Here is a 24,751-nt window from a genome sequence, read left to right on the forward strand (position 1 = left end):
CTGTAAAACCAAGAATATAATATACTGTTTGGAATGCAGTTGCAACAAAAAGTATGTAGGAATGTCATCAAGGAAATTCAGAAAACGGCTGGGTGAACATGTTGGCAACATAAAAAATGCCAAAATCGACATAGAAAAAGAAAGTGCACTCCTAAAAGCCGAGACAAAGTGGATTCTCTGGTTACAAAGCATGACCCCTCTAGACATGAACAAACAAATATCATACAGTGCATTCTTATAATTTCTCAATCATGAACCTATAATTTCCCAAACTTTTTGGACTGATAGTACCCTGATGCGAATCAATATACAGTTACTCCATAGTTATTCCGGTGATCCTAACAAATCTAATATATACCTATTAATGCTTATCCAATAAATCTGTATGATTCTGTTAAACATCTATTGTACGATAAAACAATATATTACTCTGTGGCTCTGTGCCTAGCCAAACATCTCAGGATTGTCAATATACTACAAGTTGTTGATATTTATCAACCTTAGAGAAGTCCCACATAAATGATGGGCAGCTAAACATATGATATCATAGTTAATCTGTAATATTATTTACGCTTTGATACTAAGTAGAGAGCACCTTGATGATGGAACAGAAGATATGTTTTTTGGCATATATATATATATATATATATATATATATATATATATATATATATCTTATATTAGATGGTTGATGAGTAATAATATTATACTAAATAAGTAGTCACATTATCCTGTGTCCTCAAAACCACTGTTTCATTATAGGTATTAATGAGATCAGCAACTATATTGTATTGATATCATAAAGTGTATGTATATATACAATACCAAATGACATTCATAAATAAACTGCTATTACCAAGAATATCCATCCTACTCATGATATGTATGTAGATATATTATGATCATAGTATTTTAAAATGTTACTCTCAATTTCCTGCCCAGTTTATGGGTAGCCCTGATTTTAAGATAAATAGTAATATTACTAATTAGCATGATCCAATGATTATGTTTGTACTACTACACATAGCAATCGTGGACGTTAGCCATTTCAGCCTTTGTAGCCATCACTTAATGGTAGCTTCGCTCAATTCAGAAATCATTTCTTGTATATAAACATAACCACGTTGGTAGATAGGCGTGGCTTCAGTTCTTTACTCTTAGATCTCGATGATTGGACATTCTGTACACAACCCCTGTTAGAATCTGAAGACAGCACTAACGCTGATACAATGAGGAGTCCCGGATGTATCAGCAGTGCTGTGATTGGCACAAATTGAATGACGTCACGTAGATGAGCCCTCTAATTGGCTCACGGTCCTTTATAATCACTGTGCTTTGGAGCACTCAGCGCTTTCAATAAAGCAGCTGCGAAACGCGCGTCAGGCGTTCGCACTGCCCCCTCTACCTTATTTGGTTAAATTGTTGGCCTTAATTGGCATTTTTATAGATAGAGCGTAAAGTTTCTGGTACTGGGGCATACCGAGAGGATCCTGAGGGATCTCTAGGCATAACTTATTCTTATATTCCCTTTGAGTGTAATCCGAAAACTGCTGTACCTATACCTACCTATGCTATACCTAGGTCTCTCTAGAGACACATCTTATGGTAGTATTATTTGTTTAATACAAGTTGATATTCGATTTACTGCTAGAGAAGACAGTGACTGTTCTACCTAGATATTTCTATTTTTTAATTAATGGATGGCATGGTCCATCATCTTTTATTTTATCTTATTAAATGTTAAGTTTTAATTTCAACACTCCTACACACAGTATATATTGTACACTACTATCCTCAATATAAGTGTGCCACATTATGTTTCTTTCTTTCCTCTTTTATTATTAAGCTATAATCTTTGGCATAAGGCACTGCGCACCTTAGCATACGTAGGACTATCTAAGGGGGATTTTTAAGGACAGTTTCAATTACCCCTCCCTCCCTAGGGGCATCTAGGGACTTCCTTTTACTATGAGGTATATATCACCAATGAGAGTGGATTGGGCAGCGCATTCAGGGGGTTCTTAAGGGGTCATATCCCCAAGTTAGAGTCTTAACTTTGGTGTCATTGGATTTTGCTCAGTCTGGGGTATACTTGGATAGTAGTCACTAAGTGACACAAAGCCTAGTTTTTATAGGGCAGATGTTTATATGATGTGTGTATTTGCATTATCACCTATGAGACTGGATTGGGGCAGTGTGTTCCGGGGGCTCTTGAGGGGTCCTATCCCCAAGTTAGGGTTTTAACTTTGGCGTCATTGGATTTTGCTCAGTCTGGGGTTTACTTGAGTAGTAGTCACTATGTGACACAAAGCCTAGCTTTTATAGAGCAGATGTTTATCTGATATATGTATCACCTATGAGAGTGGATAGGGGCACTGCACTCAGGGGGCTCTTGAGGTGTCCTATCCCCAAGTTAGGGTCTTAACTATGATGTCATTTGAGTCTGCTCAATCTGGGGTATACTGGGGTAGTTGTCATTAAGTGACACAAATCCTATTTTTTTTATAGAGCAGATGTTTATATGATGTATGTGTTTGCCATTATCACCTGAGAGTGGATAGGGGCAGTTAATTCAGGAGGCTTTTGAGGAATCCAAAGCCTAATTTTTATAGGGCAGATGTTTATATGATATATGTATCACCTTTGAGAGTGGATAGGGGCACTGCATTCAAGGGGCTCTTGAGGGGTCCTATCCCCAAGTTAGGGTCTTAACTATGATGTAATTTGACTCTGCTCAGTCTGGAGTATACTGGGGTAGTAGTCATTAAGTGACACAAAGCCTAGTTTGTATTATAGGGCAGACCCTAACTTGGGGATAGGACCCCTCAAGAGCCCCTTGAATGCAGTGCCCCTATCCACTCTCAAAGGTGATACATATATCATATAAACATCTGCCCTATAAAAACTAGGCTTTGGATTCCTCAAAAGCCTCCTGAATTAACTGCCCCTATCCACTCTCAGGTGATAATGGCAAACACATACATCATATAAACATCTGCTCTATAAAAAAAATAGGATTTGTGTCACTTAATGACAACTACCCCAGTATACCCCAGATTGAGCAGACTCAAATGACATCATAGTTAAGACCCTAACTTGGGGATAGGACAAGTTTTTATAGGGCAGATGTTTATATGATGTGTGTGTTTGCATTATCACCTATGAGAGTGGATAGGGGCGGTGCATTCAGGGGGCTTTTGAGGAGTCATATCCGCAAGTTGGGGTCTTACCTTTGGTGTCATTGGATTCTGCTCAGTCTGGGGTATACTTGGGTAATAGTCATTAAGCGACACAAAGACTACTTTTTATAGCACAGGTGTTTATATGATGAATGCATTTGCATCATCACCTATTAGAGAGGATAGGGGCAGTGCATTCAAGGGTCTTTTGAGGAGTCATATCCCTAAGTTAGGGTCTTAACTTTGGTGTCATTTGGTTCTGCTCAGTCTGTGGTATACTTGGGTAATAGTCACTAAGTGACACAAAGCCTAGTTTTTATAGGGCAGATGGTTATATGATATATGTGTCACATATGAGAGTGGATAGGGGCACTGCATTCAGGGGGCTCTTGATGGGTCCAATCCCCAAGTTAAGGTCTTCATTTTGATGTCATTTGAGTCTGCTAAGTCTGGGGTATACTGGGGTAGTAGTCATTAAGTGACACAAAGCCTAGTTTTTTATAGGGCAGATGTTTATATGATGTATATATCACCAATGAGAGTGGATTGGGGCAGCACATTCAGGGGGCTCTTGAGGGGTCCTATCCCCAAGTTAAGGTCTTAACTTTGGTGTCGTTGGATTCTTCTCAGTCTGAGGTATACCTGGATAGTAGTCACTAAGTGACATAAAGTCTAGTTTTTATAGGGCAGATGTTATATGATGTATGCATTTGCATTATCACCTATGAGATTGGAGTAGTGCATTCTGGGGGCTCTTGAGGGGTCCTCTCCCCAAGTTAGGGTTTTAACTCTGGTTTCATTGGATTTTGCTTAGTCTGGGGTATACCTGGGTAGTAGTCATTAAGTGATACAAAGCCTAATTTTTATAGGGCAGGTGCTAATATGTTTTATGTATTTGCATTATCACCTATTTGAGTGGATAGAGGCAGTACATTCAGGAGGCTCTTGAGGTGTCCTATCCCCGTGTTTGGGTCTTAAATTTGGTGTCATTGGATTCTACTTAGTCTGTGGTTTACTTGAGAAGTAGTCAGTGACACAAAGCCTAGTTTTTATAGTGCAGATGTTTATAAAATGTATGTATCACCTATGAGAGTGGATAGGGGAAGTGCATTCAGGGGGCTCTTGAGGGATCCTATCCCCAAGTTAGGGTCTTTAGTGTCATTTGATTCTGCTTAGTCTGTGGTATACTTGGGTAGTAGTCATTAAGTGACACAAAGCCTAGTTTTTATATGGCAGATGTGTATATGATGGATGTGTTTGCCATTATTACCCATGAGAGTGTGAATAGGGGCAGTGCATTTAGGCAGCTCCTGAGGGGTCTTATCCCCAAGTTACATTCCTAACTTTGATATTATTTTGTTATGCTCAGTCAGGGGTATAGTTGGGTAGTAGACACTAAGTGACACAAAGCTTGTTTTTTATATTTTTTCTTTGTTTTTATTTAACATGGAAATCCCCATTAGATTTTGAATAATGAATAGCGAATAACGAAAAAGTGTCTAACTTCAGGTGGGTTTTACACTCCCACATATTTCTTGCCCTGTGTGTATTCAAATATGTTAATATCTGCATCTTTGTAGCAACTCTGGTCCCATACAAAGTGCAGTAGGAAGTGGTATTCCCAGTCCCATGACGCACATGTATGCTTGTTAGCTACAAAATTTATGGGGCATTTTAATATAAAAAGACTTTTCTGCTGAAGAGTTAAACACAAAGTTGTACACACAACAACAATGCGTTGTTGCTACACAAAGATACAGACTATGATCCCATTAGGAGAGGCATACATATGTATGCTCCAATAATCTGCCATAAAATAAGTTTCCAACCCAGTGTTTAACTTCTTAGTAGGGGTTAATCACAAGAATGTCAAAATAACATTCTTTAACAAAACATTTTATTTTCACGCTAGATAGCCCCTTTAACATAGCCTTTTAATAATGGTCTTTTTCTGTCTTTAAAAACATGCCACCATTCAGTGACATTTCATGCTACTATACACTGCACTAAGTAGCAAATCATATAGAAGATCCATATCAATTATAATTTATTATTTATCATTATCTCAGTCTAACGGGGAAATAATCTGATTGATACAAAAAGATTTCAGTGTAGTTTGGTTACTTGTAAAAAGCAGCAGGAAACAAGAACCAATTTGTGCAGCCCAGCCCCGGGTCAGAGTGCTTTACACGGTAGTGTCAGAGCTGTGTGCTTGTGTTTGCCTAGCCAGCTGCTACACAGTAACATTTCATTCATTCACTTTAGTTCTTCCCGCCTAACAATGACTGAGTGCTTCTCAATCTCCGATTGTGATGTCATTGGGTTCGATCTGGACCACACTCTGTGCCGATACCGGCTCCAGGAATCCAACCAGGTGAGTATGGGGAATAGGAAACAGTGATACAGACACGTTTCTGATTACCAGAGGGCTGGACGTCAGCCATTGTTTCTAAGCTAATAACAATGCATTAAGTGTGATACAACAGTACAAAAACAACACGCTAATTTCCCTGACATTTGATTCATGTAAAAGCCACGCACACCTTTGCAGGCCTTTAAGGACTGAAAGGGTTAACTTGCTGTTGCTAGGCAGATGGGCCTTAGTTTAGAGACATCAAGCGTAATTTTAGATCCTGTATCCCGGTCTTATTCATGCACCAGCATTCAGCTCAATGCCCCGCCTCTGTATTGCAGCCTAACCTATTTCTCTTTATTTTCCTACGCAAGGTGGATTAGATTTAGTACAGCTGTGGTTTGCAGGAGTAAAATAATAAAAATAAAAAAACACATTTAGCTGTATTGCTTTTAAATGTATTATAGAAAATACTAAATTATTGTGCTTTTAAATATTATTATTATTAAAAATGGGAGTTTGGCTTTCCACAATGTTGAAAGCAATGTACTGTATACTTTATCCAGTGTGCTAACTGGCTGGAAAAAGCAGTATTATTTATTGAATCTGCTGGTGTTATATTGTGGTTTGCTGATGCAGCAACATATTTTTCTAACCTTTTTCTTTTCATTAGTCTAAATGTTCAGCACACGTGTGCTAATCCACCTTAAATCCTTGCAGTGGTCAGGAAGTGAGGCTGTGAAAAAGACTTCTAGAAGGAAAAACGATGTCTGCCTGTTATTATTCACCTTGTGTGAGTGGACTGTGGATTACAACATTGCTATTGATTAATCAAATAGTTCGTGTTTATTCAGTTCCCGCCCCTAAAGCTGTCACAGCCTCTGCTCTTAAGGAGGATTAGCAGAGTTGTAAATGTTTTGGGAACTAATTACAACTAAATTATGTATCAGTAATTAGAAGCAAAGTATTATAGAAGTATTTCATTTTTGTTTAAATAGATTACCACACAACCTGTTTTCATATTTGCTGCTGAGCAAAGGAACTAATGACAATACAAATATGTATCAAGTGTGTATCTTAAATATGACAAAAAAGAAAGAAAAACAATTAAAAAGGTGGGTGTTGTATGAATGGACGCTGGTTAATAAAACGTGCAAAAATAAGGGGATTTAAAGGGATGTAAAATTTGCTCTTCAAAACACATACTGATAAAGTTTTCATTGTCTCTTGAATACATTGCTATAAAACATTGTGTTATATATATTCTACATGTATTACATTTTTAGAGTATGTCAGTAAAGAGTAGGGTCTAATGAATAAGATCCTTTTTTTGCTTCAGAATGAACCTTAATTTTTTTTTTACTTTTATGAAAATTGTTGCTATCAATTGAGGGGACAATTAGCAAGCATATGTAAATGCATGTGCATGAAATAATGCATGTATTTAATACACTTTTATGCAGGCACATGTGCATCTCTGTTGTTTACATGTGCAGTTCATGTATGAGATTGACCCTGCATGTTTCACTTGTAACAAAGTGCAGTTTATCTTTGAGCACTCATGCATATTCCATTTGTGCAAGTAAACATTCCTTATTTGTGGGTGAGAGTGCAGTAGAAATATATTTAGCACTTGTTCGTTAACCCCTTAATGACCACAGTGTACCCTTTATGTTGCTCGTCCTGAAGGTTTTTTTGACCTATAATAATGCGGGTCTGGCTGCAAGCATCAAGATAGCACTATTACAACCTCCCTCCCTCCTGCAGGCCTCCACTCACCGCAAAAACCTAAGCCCCTTTAAAAGACCAGCAACATACAGGATACATCACTGGTCGTTAAAGGGACAGTAAACACAGTGTAATTGCAAGACATTTATTTTGTGTTGCTATAGAATAACATCAGCTCAGTCTAAATGTTATCAAAACAAATTAGCATATTTATTTTCTGCAATTTATCTTTCAACAGCCAAACTCCACCCACCATTTGCCTTATTTGTAGGAGCCAATCTGGGCTTAAGTCTGCTGACAACAAGGCTAGTCACTGTCATAAAAGTAGTGCATTGTTTTGCTGCTGTTATCAGTTAGAGCCAATTAGACACAGAAACATAGCAGTTAAGCATTGGCGCTCTATAAATAACTCATAATAATAACCTTGAGAATTCAGTAGGGAGCATTTCAAGTTGTGAGAATTTAAAAATCCTCAGTTTTTAAGGCTAAGTTTCTCGAAAAGGGGTCAAAACAAACAAAGTAAATTGCAAAGTTCTTTCATTACACATAAGTAAACATTTTATATAAAAAATCCCAAGGCGTTTACTGTCTTTTTAAAGGGACATTGTACGCTTGATTTTTCTTTGCATAAATGTTTTGTATATGATCTATTTATATAGCCTATCTGGGAGTGTTTTTGTAACAGTGTATAGTTTTGCTTATGTTTTAATAACATTTAATAACATTTTCAGACTCCTAACCAAGCCCCAAATTATCAGATGTATACCCAGGTTTATTATGTGCAGTTATACGAAAATTGGTGTACAGTGTACCTTTAACTTTAAGGTTTGTATACCACAGGTAGTAAATTATAACAGCATGACCTTACTTAAAGACATGCTGATATGGATTTTAAATATTACACAGTGTTCTCTACAAGAAATTGTCCAGCCAGGTTGCATTATAAAGTTGCAAGGTGGAGGCAGTGTAATTCTTTGCAATGTTATAAAATGTTCTGTTATTTATGAATGGTAATTTAGATATCCAAAGCAGCACACATTCATTGCATAATTAAATATAAATTGATTTATTTATATTTTGTGCAACAGACATTGGAAAAAAAATACTTTTAGGTTAAAATTGGTTTAAATTTTAGCCGGGAGGTCAGTAAAATCAGCCGGGGGGCCACCTATTAAGGGCCAGATTACAAGTGGATCGGTATTTATTGCTCTCGCACTTACACAGCTAGAAGTAAGCTTTTTGCGTGTGTTGGGTAATGTATTACAAATTGAAAGTTAAAAGTTTTTGCACACAAAAAGCCGAAGTTAGAATATTGCAACCACGTTAACGTATCCCCTATAGAAGGCAATGGAGCAAAAGAGTGGAAAAACTTGTGCGCAAACCTGATTGTATATTCTCAAGTGTGCTAACCCGACACAAAAAATATTAATTTCCTTCTTTTGGCAGTGAGAGTCCATAAGAACATTCATAACCTATGGGAAATACTTTTCTTGGCCACCAGGAGGAAGCAAAGAAGCCCTAAACAAGACTATAAATATCCCTCCCACTCCCCCTACCCTCCAGTAGTTATTTGCCTCGTATCATAGAGGTAGACAGAGAGAGGGGTTCTGTAAAGAAGTTTAACATGGATTGGCTCATGAGAGCCAAAATCATATATCCATATAAATATCAGTAGAGTATTGATATATATAATACTGGTCAACGCTGGGTCTTCCATGCCTCTTTCCAGTATAGCCTAAATCCCCTGTTTGATAACACGGTGTGTTTCACACTAAATTACAGTCTCATGATAGGTAATTTGTCCCCTCTTTCATGGCAACTTGTCTAATAAAGAGACGGTGTAAGTCTTGTCCCTCCACATAGGATGCATGTACTGTGCACTTTCCTACCACTAAATTACAGTCTCATTATAGGTAATTTGTCCCCTCTTTCATGGCAGCTTTTCTAATAAAGAGACGGTGTAAGTCTTGTCCCTCCACCAAGGATGCATGTACTGTGCACTTTCCTACTCCCTTTTGACAGGCAGCAGCTTGCCACAAGCTAACCGGAGTACCAGGATCCAATATAAGGCTGAGAGGGATGTGCTTTGTCACGTTAGTATGCAGGACACTGACAAGCATTTGTCCTACTGTGGACTTTATAACACCCAGTCATAGTCACGATTAGGTGATGGTATACGGTCGAACTAGTTACCAGTTCCACTGGTCACTCCAGTTTATATTGTGCAGCCCGCCCATAGTGGGCTATTGGGTTCACTACAGACCGCAGTCTATGTTCTGATACAGGCCACTGTGGTGGGCGGAGATGCTGATTCCCGCCGTAGGCAGTGCTTTCGCACCATTTCCGCTTCATATCTGCTATGCAATAGTCCTGTGGGAGAGCGGTAACAATGCAGCTCACCCGGACCAGAGGTGGTAAGACGCCCTAAACTGGGCTTGTGTCGCAGACTCAACCTGTTTGTTAACAGGCTGGTGAATACTTGTAACGTCATCCAGGAGACTGTGTTTCCTTTAATTTGTTTGTACCCGTCATCTTCTAGGAGAGCCAGTTACATATTTGGAGGCGATCAGAGTGCTGAAGTTCTACCTTCACGCTACTAAGGAGTTTAGTCAAACCTTTTCCCTATTCATCCTGTATACTGGTAAGTGCTGGGGGCAAGGATCTCAGCTTTTTCTACTTCTTTTTGGTTGAGAAGTCTGATCAGTATGACCTATAGGGTGGCGGGCATGGAGCTCCTTCGAGAATCATGGTTCATTTTATCTGTGACGGGCCTTTTGCTTGGTGCTTCAGGACTGAGGCCTCAATTGAGTGGATCTGTGTCATTACTCTCCTTCACAATGTTCTACAAAAAAATTTTTTCTTAGCGGAGGCGTTTCTTTGGGAGAAGGGTTCTACAAGAGGTGGTGCTTAGTACTTCCTTACCTACTTTTTTTCCCTCACGAACATTCATGAACTTCACAGCTTGTGTATTGGTTTCCCATAGGTTATGGATGTTCTTGTGGACTCTCACTGCCAATAGAAGGAAAATAAAATATATGTTTACCTGATAAATTTATTTCCTTCATGGCAGTGAGAGCCCACAACCCAGCCCAATGATAATGTGTAGTGGCGGCAGTTATTTTTTGCACCTCTGTACCCCTTGTATCTTTCTTCACTTTTCCTTATCCTCTACTGGAGGGTAGGGGAAGTGGGAAGGATATTTATAGTCTTGTTTCGGGTGTCTTTGCCTCCTCCTGGTGGCCAGGAATAGTATATCACATGTTATAAATGTTCTCATGGACTCTTACTGCCAAGAAGGAAATTAATTTATCAGGTAAGGGGGAACTTCCGGGTGGCGACCATGACAGGTCGCAAGACTGTCTACTGCTTCAAGCCTTAGCTCAAATCTGCAAAAAATAATTTCTCTAATGCTCCATCAACTATTCCTTTCTGCTAAATACTTTGCAGCAAAGAAAGCTCTCTTGAACGATACCACTACTTTTAGATTTGATATTAGATTCAGTTTACTGGAACATTTTAAGGGTTGCGGCCTACTACCTAATTCCCCGGCAGGACACCTGTGTGTCTCTGTCGTTACAGGGCAGTGATATCCTGCAAGACACTGCAAGAACTTTCCTATTTCTATTTACAATTATCTGCTATGCTTCTCAATATATGCCTAACCTGTTAATCCAAACAGAATTGGCTATTTGAGAATATCTAGGATAAACATGGAACCAGTCGCTTCCCTGCAAGTGGAGCTTAATGGCCTTCTAGACTTCTACCAAGTTTCCTTTACGGAGACTATAAGAGCAGTATTTCACCCATCTGCATCCGACAGTCCTGTTGAAGATCTACAAATTGACTCTCCTCCCATGTCTGATGGTGATGGTAGTGCTTTAGTACCCCAGCGGCTGCCACTTACCTGCCTGAGCAGAATACGAGATCCGGAGACGACTGGTTGCAGGCTGTCCTCTGAGGCCTGTGCCTTGTATGACACTCAAAGAGCAACCTCTACTACTAGCCTGCAAGTTCTCCAAGGAGGGTTGGCAAATGGCTCATTTGTTCTTGCAAGAAATCTGACACATTACAAGTGGTTAGCAGATGATGTCCTGGCTTCAATTGCTTTTGTTTGATTTGTTCATTGCAAACATCTAAAAGTCTGTAAATTTTGACAAAATACCTGGTTTGCAATAGGGGTTGAACAATTTTGATTACAACTGTACATAAATACATATTTACACACACACACACACACACACACACATATATATATATATATATATATATATATATATATATATATATACATATTTAGATATGTATATGTATGTATCTCAATGTTAAAGCCCTTTGCCTGCCTTTTTTTTCTAACATCTGAGACCTTATATCTTTGTGTTTTGTGACACTTTTTTGTTTTGTGAAACAGTTAACCAAGCGTTAAGGTCGCAGTATCCCGATGTGCATTACATTCAATTGCGCTTAAGCGACCATGTTTAAATTCAACCTGTAAAACGAGAGTTACATTTGACGCTCGAAAACAACCATAATAAACCCTATATCGCTTGTGCGTAAACTGTTAGCTTGCCCCGAAATAGTGAGAACACTGATACATTAAATATTTCTAACAAAAGAATAACTAATGTCTAAAGCTGCTTCCCAGTTATTGCAGATGACTAAATATGTTATTTACACAGGACAATAAACGTAGGCCTAGATTGTAAGTTCTTTATCAGTATTGCGGGTCGGCAATCGGAACACAATCTGGCATTACTAGTGAATGGTAAAACAGAAGCTAAACATTGCTCATGTTCACATACATAAATGTACACACACTTTGGGAAAAGCTTTTGAGCTCCAGCATCATAAGCAGACACTTCAAAAACTTTATAAATATATCAGAATGTGCTAAAGCATTTTTTAAACAGTACCATAAGGTATCCATGAAGATGGGTCTGTCCCATTTTGGAGTCACATCAGGTGGCTAACAATTTGGATTATTTATTTTTTTTCTATTTAAAAGCCAAGAAATCGGTGCAAAGCTGTACTGGATTATTATTATTATATATTTTCTTTTCGTACTTGGCCATTTTGAATCTATGCGAGGAAATAAAATAACCCATGAAGGAGATCTTTTAATTATTCAATTCACATTGATCAGTGTTGGCAAAGATAATTCTCTTAAAGATGCTGGGCACATAACTGAGATTAGTACAGAAGACAAATAAATCAAGAGGTCAGCCAGATATATAATTAGGAATAAGTCTATCACGTCTCTTAATATGTTGTTGATAAAGCTCTTACAAACACAATTTTTAACTTGAGACAAGTTTATTTTGCTTGGTGGTGTGTTCTTTATGTGAAACAGAGACTCCTATATTCTAATACAAGGTCTAAACAAATCTCAAAGATTTTGCGTGATTTCTCTCCATGCCTGCAAGGTTTTGAATATCAGGCCTATAGTGACTATAACAAATATAATTATTGTGCATTCAAAATACCCACCTCTAGTATTTATGACTGTTTTCCTCTCATCTCCAACATGGGTAAATATTTAGTTGTATGTTAAGTTTAGTGTAAATAGTGAACTAAAAGAGTTATGAAATACAATGCAGCATTGTCTGTGAAGCCACGGATACCTTAAAATAACAGTAGCAAATGAAGCTTGCATTACATAAATTTTACTGCAGAAAAGTAAAATTGATGTTATTTATGTAGCAGTTGTAGAAGACACATTCCCTGATCCAATAGGCTTTTCATTAGCTGCTTGAATACAGTCATATAGTATTAAAGCAAGCTGTATTTAACTTTGACATATTTAAAATCTGTGACATTTCCCACAGTCCCTTTTGGCAATAAAAGTGTTTACAGAACAGTCTATCCAAAACTGGATGATTATGACTAGAAAGCCATTGGTAAGAGGAGACTTATACAAAGCCCTACCTAAGTGTAGATACTGTATAACCTGTAGGATTTTGAGATTTTATGCTTTTTAAGGCATTCTTTTACATTGCTCTAGGTCTAAAAACCAAAACCAAAGCAAACATGTTAACTTCAGAGAGAGTGAGGCAGAATCTTTTGAATGTATCAACAGGTGCAGATGAGGAAGTTCAGCAGAATGTGACATGGTTAGAGTCTGGTCCTAGATCATAGGTTGTCCCGGGCCAAAAGTTTCAGGTTATCCCAGTGTGTTAAAGGGACATGAAACCCAAAGTTATTCGTAATGATTCAGATAGAAAATAGAATTTTAAACAAATTCCAAATGAATTATGTTGTCAAATTTGATTCATTCTTTTTGTGTCCTTTATTGAAAAAGCAACAATGCACTACAGGGAGATATCTGAACACAGCCAGTGAGCCAATGAGAAGAGGCATATATGTAGAGCTCCCAATCAGAAGCTAGCTCCCAAAAGTTCATTGCTGCTCCTGAGTCTACTTAAAGGGATACTGAACCCATTTTTTTTTTCTTTCGTGATTCAGATAGAGCATGCAATTTTAAGCAACTTTCTAATTTACTTCTATTATCAATTTTTCTTCGTTCTCTTGCTATCTTAATTTGAAAAAGAAGGCATCTAAGGTAAGAAGCCAGCCCATTTTTGGTTCAGACCATGGACAGCACTTGTTTATTGGTGCTGTCCAATCAGCAAGGACAACCCTGGTTGTTCACCAAAAATGGGCCGGCATCTTAACTTACATTCTTGCTTTTCAAATAAACATACCAAGAGAATGAAGAAAATTTGATAATATGAGTAAATTAGAAAGTTGCTTAAAATTGCATGCTCTTTCTGAATCACGGAAGAAAAAATTTGGGTTCAGTGTTCCTTTAAAAATGCTTTTCAAAAAAGCATACCGGTAGAATGAACATTTGAAAATAGAGGTAAATTGGAAAGTTGTTTAAAATTGTATGCTCTATCTGAATTATGAAAGAAAAAAAAAGTGATCTTTCCAACCTTTACATGGGTTGTGAGCTCTCTCTTATTTATTGATATAGAAATCCCTTCAGACATTATATAACTTTTTATAAATGATACATAGACCACCCTCTCTTAATTGGAAAGGGTAATGATTTGGTGGCCCAGGAATTTGTAAATTGGCTTCTGACAAATAATTGTGGTTTTGAGTTTCACCATTGAAAATGAGGTTGATAGTGTGAATTTTATTACAAGACCTGAGACTCATTTTTTGCATTGCTTTCTTTACTGCTCAAAACTGCAGCATTTGCAGCACAAAGAAAATAGAACAATAAATGTAATACAATCAGAGAAAAAACATTTGCATGGCAACAAAAACAACAGATCAACCAAGGAGAGAGAAAGTCAGCTGATGAGAGTAACCAATGAGAAGTCCCATCTGAGATATAAGGGCTGCAAACCTAGTATCTCCCTCTTTTTTTTTCTTTTGCTGCTCAACTGTAGCTAAGTAGATCATTAATAAAATTATTTTTGTAACAGTATTTATGTCTCTTATTTTAAATAACTTTAATAGTTTTTTTTTCTAGAATCTCCTTTTCCTTTGTTTTCCTTATTTTGATGTTTATCTAGTGTATATTTCCCTATTGTAGTAGTACACCTTACTTTCACTTTTTTTACCAGTGGTGTTTTCCTTCAACTTGCTGACTTAACCTCCTTTTTCAACTACTTCTCATTACCTTCCCAGTCTGCTTTTCTTCCTACTCACCCTTATTTTTGGCTCGGTTTTCCTTTCAGCGTGCGGTTTGACTCCACCCCTTCCTCTTTTGCTCCTTACCCCATACTACTGTCACAAATACTGTATCTTCCATCAGCTCGCCATTTTAGTTTTGTTACCAGCTGCTTCTTTGGCTTCAGTACTTCTGTCACTTGCTGTCTCCTTAAAGCCTGACCCGCCTCCATTTTGTTTTCTCTTATCCCAGGCTTCCGCCAGTCTTCTGATTTTTCTTTCACCCCTTCTATAATTAGTTCAGCATATTTGCTTTGTAGGCAATGCCAATACCCCAATTGCCGTCAGAACATTGTAGAATAATAAAAAGATTGATTCAAAGTTTTCTGATAAGGCCACTGAGTAATGAGGTACTCTGGCTAAAGGTCAACTCTTTGGAGACCATTCTATTAAAAAAATACAATTGTACTCCAATACCTTTTCATCTTTGAGTAAAGCAAAAAACTAATATCAGAAATATCTCTATGATACTTCACAAATTTTTATTGACCGGGCTGGGTCCGTTTTCTGGGCCCGAGCAAACTCTAATCAAAGGTCTCAGTTTTATTTCAACTCTCTCTCTTTATTTTTATATTTTTAGACCAACAGTGTATATACTTATACAAGATACATCTAATTTACACCAGACATGGCAATATTTCAAAGGAAAACATAATCGTATAACTACCAACAATGGAATAAGTTTTCATCCACTTAATATATAGGTACAATGTTGGGGATTTTACATATAAAATAACACCCACTCCCACCGCCTACCTTTCTCCCAATAAATCTGCAGGGCTCTAACCTCAAATTTTATGCCCATTTAGGATCTAAAAGGGAAAAAAAAAGAGAAACAAAGACCTCCTCTGGAGAATACACTAATTAGCATTCAGGAGTTTGTTATTTATTATAGAAATAGGATAATGGAAATCACAAAATCAACTCTCTCATGGGGGTGTGAACCATGAAAAACTAAATAAAACTTAAAGGGATATGAAACCCACATTTTTTTTCTTTCAGGATTTAGAAAGAGCATGCGATTTTAAACAACTTTCCAATTTACTTTAATTATCTAATTTGCTTCATTCTCTTAATATCCTCTGTTGAAATGAATATCTAGATATGCTCAGTAGCTGCTGATTGGTGGCTGTACATAGAAACCTTATGTAATTGGCTCACACATGTGCATTGCTATTTCTTCAACAAGGGATATCTAAACAATGAAGCAAAATAGATAATAGAAGTAAATTGTAAAGTTGTTTAAAATTGTATTCTTTATCTAAATCATGAAATTATTTTTTTGGGTTTCATGTCTCTTTAACTTTTAATAAAATTTAATATTAAGAATTTGCAAATTAAAAACACACTAAGGCAATATGTTTAGTCGTATTGAGACAGAACCATTGGCATATGTAGTGCGAACAAAGACAAAGGTCTAACAGGAGGCTATAACTCTAGTTATGCTCTAGATAATAGCATGAGGCAAATGTAGTAAGGATCACTTTGGATCCAAAGGGTTAAAAATGTATATACAGGTTATAACCTTTAGGTGGATTTGTAGAGGCAAGTTTCTTATCAGCATAGTGACTATTGAAACTCTGATTATGGATAATTTTAGACAGCTATATCAGAATAAATTGTTTCCTTTAGCCTATGGAACAATAACATAGGAGAGACAACCACTTATAGTTTTGTGTCTACAATCAACATATAGACCCTATGTTGGAGTATACAGGTCGTTACTCTGGATTGTGTAGGGATAGTATTAGGGTTGTAACAGTCTGACTCTTGCAGTAAATGATTTATTGTTCCACATTTATAAAGTAGCTACCTGCTGCAATGTAAGAATAAGAAAGTCAAAATTCCATAAGGTAAAGCTGTAGCAGTTAAGCATATGATGAAATAGTGTAGAAATAATGTTAGAGTTGTAACAGACTGACTCCTATAATGGTTAATAGCTAATCCACAAATGAAAAGCAAATAAAGTTACAATGTAAACCCTACAATGTAAGCATGAGAGTATCAATCTTCTCAGGAATAGGACAGTAGCGGTTAAACGTAGGAGACTCCCCTAGTGCCAGGAATCATACTGAGACGAGAAGTGCAAAAATAATCACACCTTTATTAATAAAAAAAATAATAAAAAGTCTACAAGTCAAATAAAAAAACAGGAGTCAAAGCCAGAGCTGGTAGTCAGACGAGCCGAGTCAGGAGTCAAAGCGAGTAGTCAGACGAGCCGGAATCGGGAACAAGGAGAACAGCAGAGTCAGGAACAAGCCAGGGATCAGGAACCAGAAGTGACGTCAGATAGCCAGGTAATACACAGGAACTGGAACACAGGAACTCACAAACAGGTCTGAGACAATGCAAGGACAAAGCATACTGAGCAGAGGCCCTTTAAATAATAAGTGATGACATCACAATTCTGAGACTGCAACCTGTCTCACACGGATGATGTTCACCAATCTGTCCGTAAGAGGGCGTGCAGGAAATTAGCAGCATCACACACTCTGTATACCAGATTCAGTAAGAGAGGTGAGTAAAATGACTGCCAGCAGCACATGCCAAACAAAGCAGAGAAAAAACCCTGACAGTACCCTCCCCTCAAAGACCCCTCCCTTGCGGGAGGACAAAAGGCTTATTGGGAAACGGGCATGGAAGACACGGAAGAGGGCGGGAGCATGAACATCAGAGGAGGGAACCCATGAACGCTCCTCCGGACCGTAGCCCCTCCAGTCAACCAAATACTATACGCGGCCCCTGGACATACGAGAGTCAATAATGCTGCTGACCTCATATTCTTTATGGTTGTCAACAGAGATGGGACGAGGCAACACAGTGGTAAACCGATTACAAACCAATGGTTTCAAGAGGGAGACATGAAAAACATTGGAGATGCGCATTGCAGGAGGAAGGTAAAGAGCATAGGCCACAGGATTGACCTTTCGGTGTATTCGAAAAGGACCAACATAATGGGGAACCAGTTTATTGGAAGGCACACAAAGGTTCAAGTTGAGGGAGGACAGCCAAACCCTCTCACCAACCTGGTAGGAAGGCGCGGGCAGACGCCTATGATCAGCCTGGAACTTTTGGCGCTGCATAGAACGATGAAGGCAATCCTGAATCTGCACCCATGTGGAACGAAGTTGCCGGAGATGCTCCTCCAAAGCCTCAATACCCTGAGACATGAATGAATCGGGCAACAAGGATGGTTGAAACCAGACCAATTATTGTGGTGATCTGAGACATAGCAACGGAGGAACTGTTCCAGAGCTTGATTAGACCGTTCCGCAACCCCATTGGATTGAGGGTGATATGCAGAGGAGAAGGAAAGCTGGATCCCCATTTGAGCACAAAAGGAACGTCAAAATCTGGAGACAAACTGGCTACCCCGGTCCAAAACTTTCTCCTTGGGTAACCCATGTAAACGGAAGACCTCCCGGGCAAAAATTGAAGCAAGCTCCTGAGCGGTAGGCAGCTTCTTCAAAGGAATGCAATGTGATATTTGAGAAAAACGTCAACTACCATTAGGATAACTGTATTGGCACAGCTGCTTAGTCTTTCACACCGGGCTGAGATGGAATCTGTTAGGCAGGATATCCGGAATCCCTGCTCTGTTTGCCGTGGGTAGAAAGCTTCAACAGCTGTTCAGTTCAATGAGCACTGGTACGCTAGTACCCTCGAGAAAATGCCTCCATTCCTTGAGTGCCAAAATTATGGCCAGTAATTCCCTGTCACCAATTTCATAATTGCACTCCGCTGGAGACAATTTTTTAGAGAAGAAATCGCGCGGATGCAAGGAACCTTTAGGCGTAGGACGTTGAGACAAGAGGCACCTACTCCAGTCTCAGACGCATCAACCTCAAGAATGAAAGGCAGGACAGGGTTAGGATGAGCCAGAACTGAAGCGGCAACAAAGGCAGTCTTAAGACTATCAAAGGCCTAAATATCAGTAGGTGACCAATAGAGTGGATCATTCTCTTTATGGGTCATGTCTGTAATAGGTTTGACCAAGGAAGAAAAGTTTTTTAATAAACTTTCTATAGTAATTGGCGAAGTCCAAAAAACGTTGAATAGACCGAAGACCAACTGGGTGAGGCCACTGCAGAACTGCAGACAACTTGTCAGGATCCATGGAGAACCCTGCAACGGAGATTACATAACCTAGGAAGGTTACTTAAGTCTGATAGAACTAACATTTTATCAAATTTACAAAACGGGCCGTTCTCATGTAGTCTCTGAAGTACCCGTGTGACATCAGAACGATGAGCCTCAAGTGTGGGTGAGTGTATGAGGATGTCGAAGTACAACACAACACACTGTTGCAACATATCTCGTAGGACATCATTAATAAATTCCTGAAAAACAGCAGGAACATTACATAGGCCACAGGGCATTACAAGATATTCATAACGCCCACTCCTTGTGTTAAATGCTGTTTTCCATTTGTGGCCCTCCTTGATCCTAACAAGATTGTACACTCCACTCAAATGAAGTTTTGAAAAGACCGTAGCTCTCTTGAGGCGGTCAAAGAGTTTCGTAATGAGCAGAATAGGGTAGGCATTCAATTAGGATTAGGACCCTATAATCGATGCATGGTCTTAACTCGCCACCCTTTTTCTATACAAAGAAGAAGCCAGCCCCTGCAGGAGAGCAGGATTTGCGGATGATCCCTCGCGACAGAGCATCTTCAACATACTTCTCCATAGCACATTTCTCCGCAACAGACAGAGGGTAAACCCGGCCCGAGGAGGAATGGCTATGGGTTGCAGGTCTGGCACAATCGTAAGACCGGTGAGGAAACGTACCGGCACGCACCTTGTCAAAAACGTCTAGGAACTCTCGGTACACCTCTGGCAATTGAGATACTGAAGCAGTGCACAAGACTTTGACTGGTTTCCAAAGGCAAATGGAAATACACTGCGGAGACCATGACAAAATTTAGATCCGCACCAGTCGAGACTGGGATTGTGCTTTTGGAGCCAGGGATAACCCAGAACAACTGGAAAATGCGGAGAGTTTATCACCTGGGACTGGAGGGTTTCAAAATGGAGAGCCCCAAAAGCCATGGATAACGGAGCGGTTTCATGAGTAACGAGTGCAGGCTGAAGGGGCCTGCCATCAATGGCTTCAATAGCAAGCCGAACGGACCGAGGCAATACAGGAATGGAGTGCTTTGATACAAAAGCACTGTCAATGAAATAGCTCGCAGCACTGGAGTCAACAAGAGCCTGGGTGACTATTGTGGAGTCCACCCAGGAAAGGACAACCGTGACCAAAGGTTTCTCCTTTAGCGGTTCTGTGGACGAGGATAAACCACCCAAGGTCTGCCCCCGACAGGACTTTAGGTGCGAGCGTTTCCCGTCCGTGTAGAACAAGACTTTAAAAGGTGGCCCTGTAACAATAGAGGCAGAGCCCCTCCCTCCTCCTAAAGATCCCTCTCAGCCATGGATAGACGTGTGAATCCCAACTGCATCGGTTCAGAAGTACCTGGTGACTCAGGACCAGGAGGCATGGGTGGTAATGAACACGTAGGAGACAACGGAACAGGAGGCTTTCGCAAGCGCTCCTTGAAAGAGGGCCTCTTGCTGAGTCTGATGTCAATTAGGATTTAAAAAAAACATCAATGCCTCAAGATCCTCTGGTAAATCTCTGGCAGCAACTTCGTCTTTAATCGCATCAGAGAGCCCATGAAAGAAGGCGCCAACAAGGGATTCATTGTTCCAACCTACCTCTGCGGCAAGCGTATGGAACTCAATGGCATACTGAGCAACAGATCTCGTACCTTGCTGAATGTACATGAGTCGTTTAGCAGCAGAGGAAGAGCGAGCCTGAACATCAAATACCCTTCGAAAGGAGGCCACAAATTCAGGGTAATTTGAAATCACAGGTTTATTAGTCTCCCGCAAGGGATTAGCCCAGGCAAGAGCTGTGTCAGAGAGTAACGAGATGAGAAATCCCACGTTAGCTCTGTCAGAGGGAAACGCCTGAGGTAACATCTCAAAGTAAATACCCACCTGGTTCAAAAACCCTCTGAATAGGATTGCCTCCATATCGCTGAGGTAGAGGTGCAGAACCGGACATGCTCCTGGTAGGACTAGGTGCAGCAGCGGAAACGGGCAGCCATAACTTGTGGGACACTCTGGTCTAAATGTGCAGTGCGAGTCAGCAGTGTTTGCAGGGCTAGTGCAAATTGATCCAAGCAGTGATCCTTTTCATCCATCCTGGAAATGATAGTAGGTAAAAGTGGATTATTAGTACCATCAGGATTCGTGGCCCTTGCGTAATGTCATGTCAGGGTGCCAGGAATCAGACTGAGACGAGAAGTGCCAAAATAATCACACCTTTATTAATAATAAAAAATAATAAAAAGTCCTCAAGTCAAATAACAAACCAGGAGTCAAAGCCAGAGCTGGTAGTCAGACCAGCCTAGTCAGGAGCCAAAGCAAGTAGTCGGACGAGCCAGAATCAGGAACAATCCAGGGATCAGTAACAGAAGGGACGTCAGACAGACAGGTAATACACAGGAACTGGAACACAGGAACTCAGAAACAGGTCTGAGACAACGCAAGGGCAAAGCATATTGAACAGAGGCCCTTTAAATAATAAGTGATGAAATCACAATTCTGAGACTGCAACCTGTCTCACGCGGATGATGTTCACCAGTCTGGCCATAAGAGGGAGTGCAGGAAATGAGCAGCACCACACACTCTCTACCAGATTCAGTAAGAGAGGTGAGTAAAATGGCTGCCAGCAGCACATGGCAGGGAAAAAACACGAACACCTAGTATGTGTGCAATACAACATTGATCCACTACTTAAATATTTTTTGACCAGAAAGCTAAGTCCTTGTGAGAGGAGTCTTAGGAGATCCTGTGTTTTAATTGCCTTATGTAATCTTTACTGTTGTCTGTCAATGTGCTTATTGTGAGCCGGTATCTGATGCCATATTATTGTGACTTCTGGTCAGGAAATATTTAACTAGTGGGTCAATGTTTGTATTGCACACATACTAGGGGAGTCTGTACGCAGTCCAGTCGGAGAGTGCAGTCCCCTTCCATGTTTTGTATATGTCTAGGGAGATTACATAAGTCTGTGCACCCGTAATTGTTCCCAGTTTGTTTGATTGAGAGCTTGCATTTGTATGGCTGTATGTATAACGGACCCAGGTTTTGGAAGAGACCTTGATGTGGTACCTGGGCTTGTCCCATTTAGCCAGATGCGGTAACTAACTCTTCCAGTTTTGCTTTTAATTTTAGCTGAGAGGTTGTGAGTGCTGGACACTCTGTGTGTAAGGGATCAAGTTTGGCTAGTACTCAAAGATTTAAAAGACGTTGATCCCACCATTTCATTTCATCCTCATTTCAGAAAATATTTAAAATTTGTTTGGAACCATACCACCTTGCAATTCTTATGACTCCCCTTCCATGTTTTCTCCGCTACCTGGGTTTTCAGGAAAATTATGAAGCCAGTAGTTTCATGGTTACGACAAAGAGCTATTCATCTAATTATTTATTTCGATAAAATCCTATTAATGTCTTACAGCTATATATCTTCAACACAACCACAACCCTTTTAGAGAACCTGGGTTTCAATATAAACAAAGATAAATTTATTCTCCCTCCTTCACAGAATGTTATCTTTTTAGTTTTCAAATTAATACTATTCATACCAAAGGTATATTAAACCCAGACATATTATGATATAGAGTATACCATTTAAAACAACTTTCCAATTCACTTCTTTTATCTAATTTGCTTTGTTTTTTTGGTATCATTTGTTTAAAAGCATATTAAGTTAGGCTCATGAGCTGGGAAATAGCTGTTGATTGTTGGCTGCACATATATGCCTCTTGTTAGTTGCTTAACAATTGTGATCATCTAACTCCCAGTAGTGCATTGCTGCTCCTTCAGTAAAGGATACCAAGAGAATTAAACAAAATTGATAATAGAAGTGCACTAGAAATTTGCTTAAAATGCATGATCTACCTGAATCGCAAAATAAAACGTTTACCTAAAAAAATGATAAATCTCATTAAAAAAAGAAATTTATGCTCTGTTAAGAAAAAAGTTTTCTTCTTAGGAACTTGGGTCAAATTGTGGGTCTACTATCTGCTTAGATTCAAGCCATTTTCCCAACCCCCCCTTCACTATCATATATTTTTAAGATTTCCAGCTTATATCATCACTCACTTCTTTAAAGTGGAGGAAGAGCTTCTATGTTGGCTCGCACACATAAATGGAATGGGAGAGACATTTTTGGAAATACCCCATTTTCAAATGTGAGCACCTTAGGCTAGAGAGCTCGCTGCAACAATCATGGGTGGCAAATGGTGACCATCAGAGAAAAATCTCCATAAAAACCATCAAGAACATATCACTGGGTCTTATTCTTGGAAAGAGACATTTCTTTTTTAGCAGAATATATTCCAGACCTCTCAAATGTGGCAGCAGACTGGGGCAACAAACACAAACATATTTTAAAAAAAATTGTTTCCCTTTGAGGTCCATTCTCCATAGATTTGTTTGCTTCCAGACTAAATTATCAGCTTCCGAAGGCCTACAGTTTTAAACCAGATCATCTTGCCATGGATGCCTTTCTCTCAATTTGGCCGACCGCAGAATCCTATGCTTTCCTCCCTTTTGCAATGATTCATTAAGTCCTTCCCAAATTTAGTTGGGTAGCAATTTCTTGTGTTTTTATCACCCCTTCTGGCCTTCCCAGTCCTGGTTCCCGACTCTTCTTCAAATATCTTTCTGACATTCTCTTCTAATTCCAATTTGATTCCTGCCTTATTTTAGATCCTTTTGACAATCCCCATCCCTTAGGGCTTCAACAATCCTAATGACTGGTGGCCTGGAGCCTTTCAAGGGTTCCTAGGCATGGGACAGACTTTCACAGGAAGCTGCTAAACATGTTCGCTCTACCTCACTAAATGCTTACAGCATATGCTGTCGGCATTTAAAATTCCACAATAATTTCTAGTGAAATGGTTGTGCAATGCCGCCCCCTGCTCATTCGCGGCCAATCGGCCGCTAGCAGGGGGTGTCAATCATTCGTATCGGGATGATTTCAGCCCGCCACCAAAAAGGTGGCAGAAAAGTTAAGGAGCAGTGGTCTTACGACCGTTTCTGGCGTACTTCTGTTTCCGCTGCTTGTTAAATCAACCCATGTTTCTGCATGGGACAGATGGGTTAGCTGGTGCTTGCAGCAGAGTTTGGATTCTGTTTCAGAACCTGTAACACAGATTGGCCTACCACTCTATTAACAAGGTTAGGTCAGCCATCTCTGCGGGTCACAAACTTGTCTTCAATACACCCATTGGTCTAGTTTGATGTATCATGAAGGCTATTAATCTTAACAAACTTAGTTTTTCTCATTTTGTTTTTGTATTTTTAGATAGTTTTATTATTATTTATTATTTTATTTCCAATTGGCCAGATAATGCTAACCTCTCAATAAAACTTCCATCTTTTAAATTAGCCACTCTTCTGGGTCTTCTCTTTTGTAGAAGAGTGGCAGATTTAAAAGCAATAGATTTTGGTGTGATACGTCCCTCCTTTTAAACCTATCTCTTCCTCTTCTTTCTCCAGATGGGTTAAATGGATCATGTCCAAAGTGGAGGTTCCTCCTATGTTCTCCCCTCACTCTATAAGAGGAGCAGCTGCTTCCAAAGCTTTCTTTAAATCTTGTCCGTTATTGGTCTTCTGCCTCTACATTTTCGACAATTTTAACCAATCAATCATCCTGCTTATCTATTGCTTTAAATTTTGAAAGTATGAGCCTCTGATCTTGTAACCAAATTACTATTATCCTAGCCTTGGTGCAGGTA

General features: G+C 39.3%; 1 protein-coding gene across 1 annotated transcript in view; it reads left to right on the forward strand.

The window, feature by feature from the left end:
• The first annotated feature begins 5,356 nt into the window (after nt 1-5,356).
• The window catches only part of NT5DC1 (5'-nucleotidase domain containing 1), a 729,055-nt gene continuing 709,660 nt past the window's right edge, over nt 5,357-24,751 (forward strand). Inside the window, exon 1 of the mRNA XM_053710879.1 lies at nt 5,357-5,553. Coding sequence (XP_053566854.1) covers nt 5,461-5,553 — 93 coding nt within the window. The 5' untranslated portion in view covers nt 5,357-5,460. The remainder of the gene's footprint in view (nt 5,554-24,751) is intronic.

This window comes from Bombina bombina, chromosome 4 (assembly GCF_027579735.1).
Source record: "Bombina bombina isolate aBomBom1 chromosome 4, aBomBom1.pri, whole genome shotgun sequence".
Classification (NCBI taxonomy): domain Eukaryota; kingdom Metazoa; phylum Chordata; class Amphibia; order Anura; family Bombinatoridae; genus Bombina; species Bombina bombina.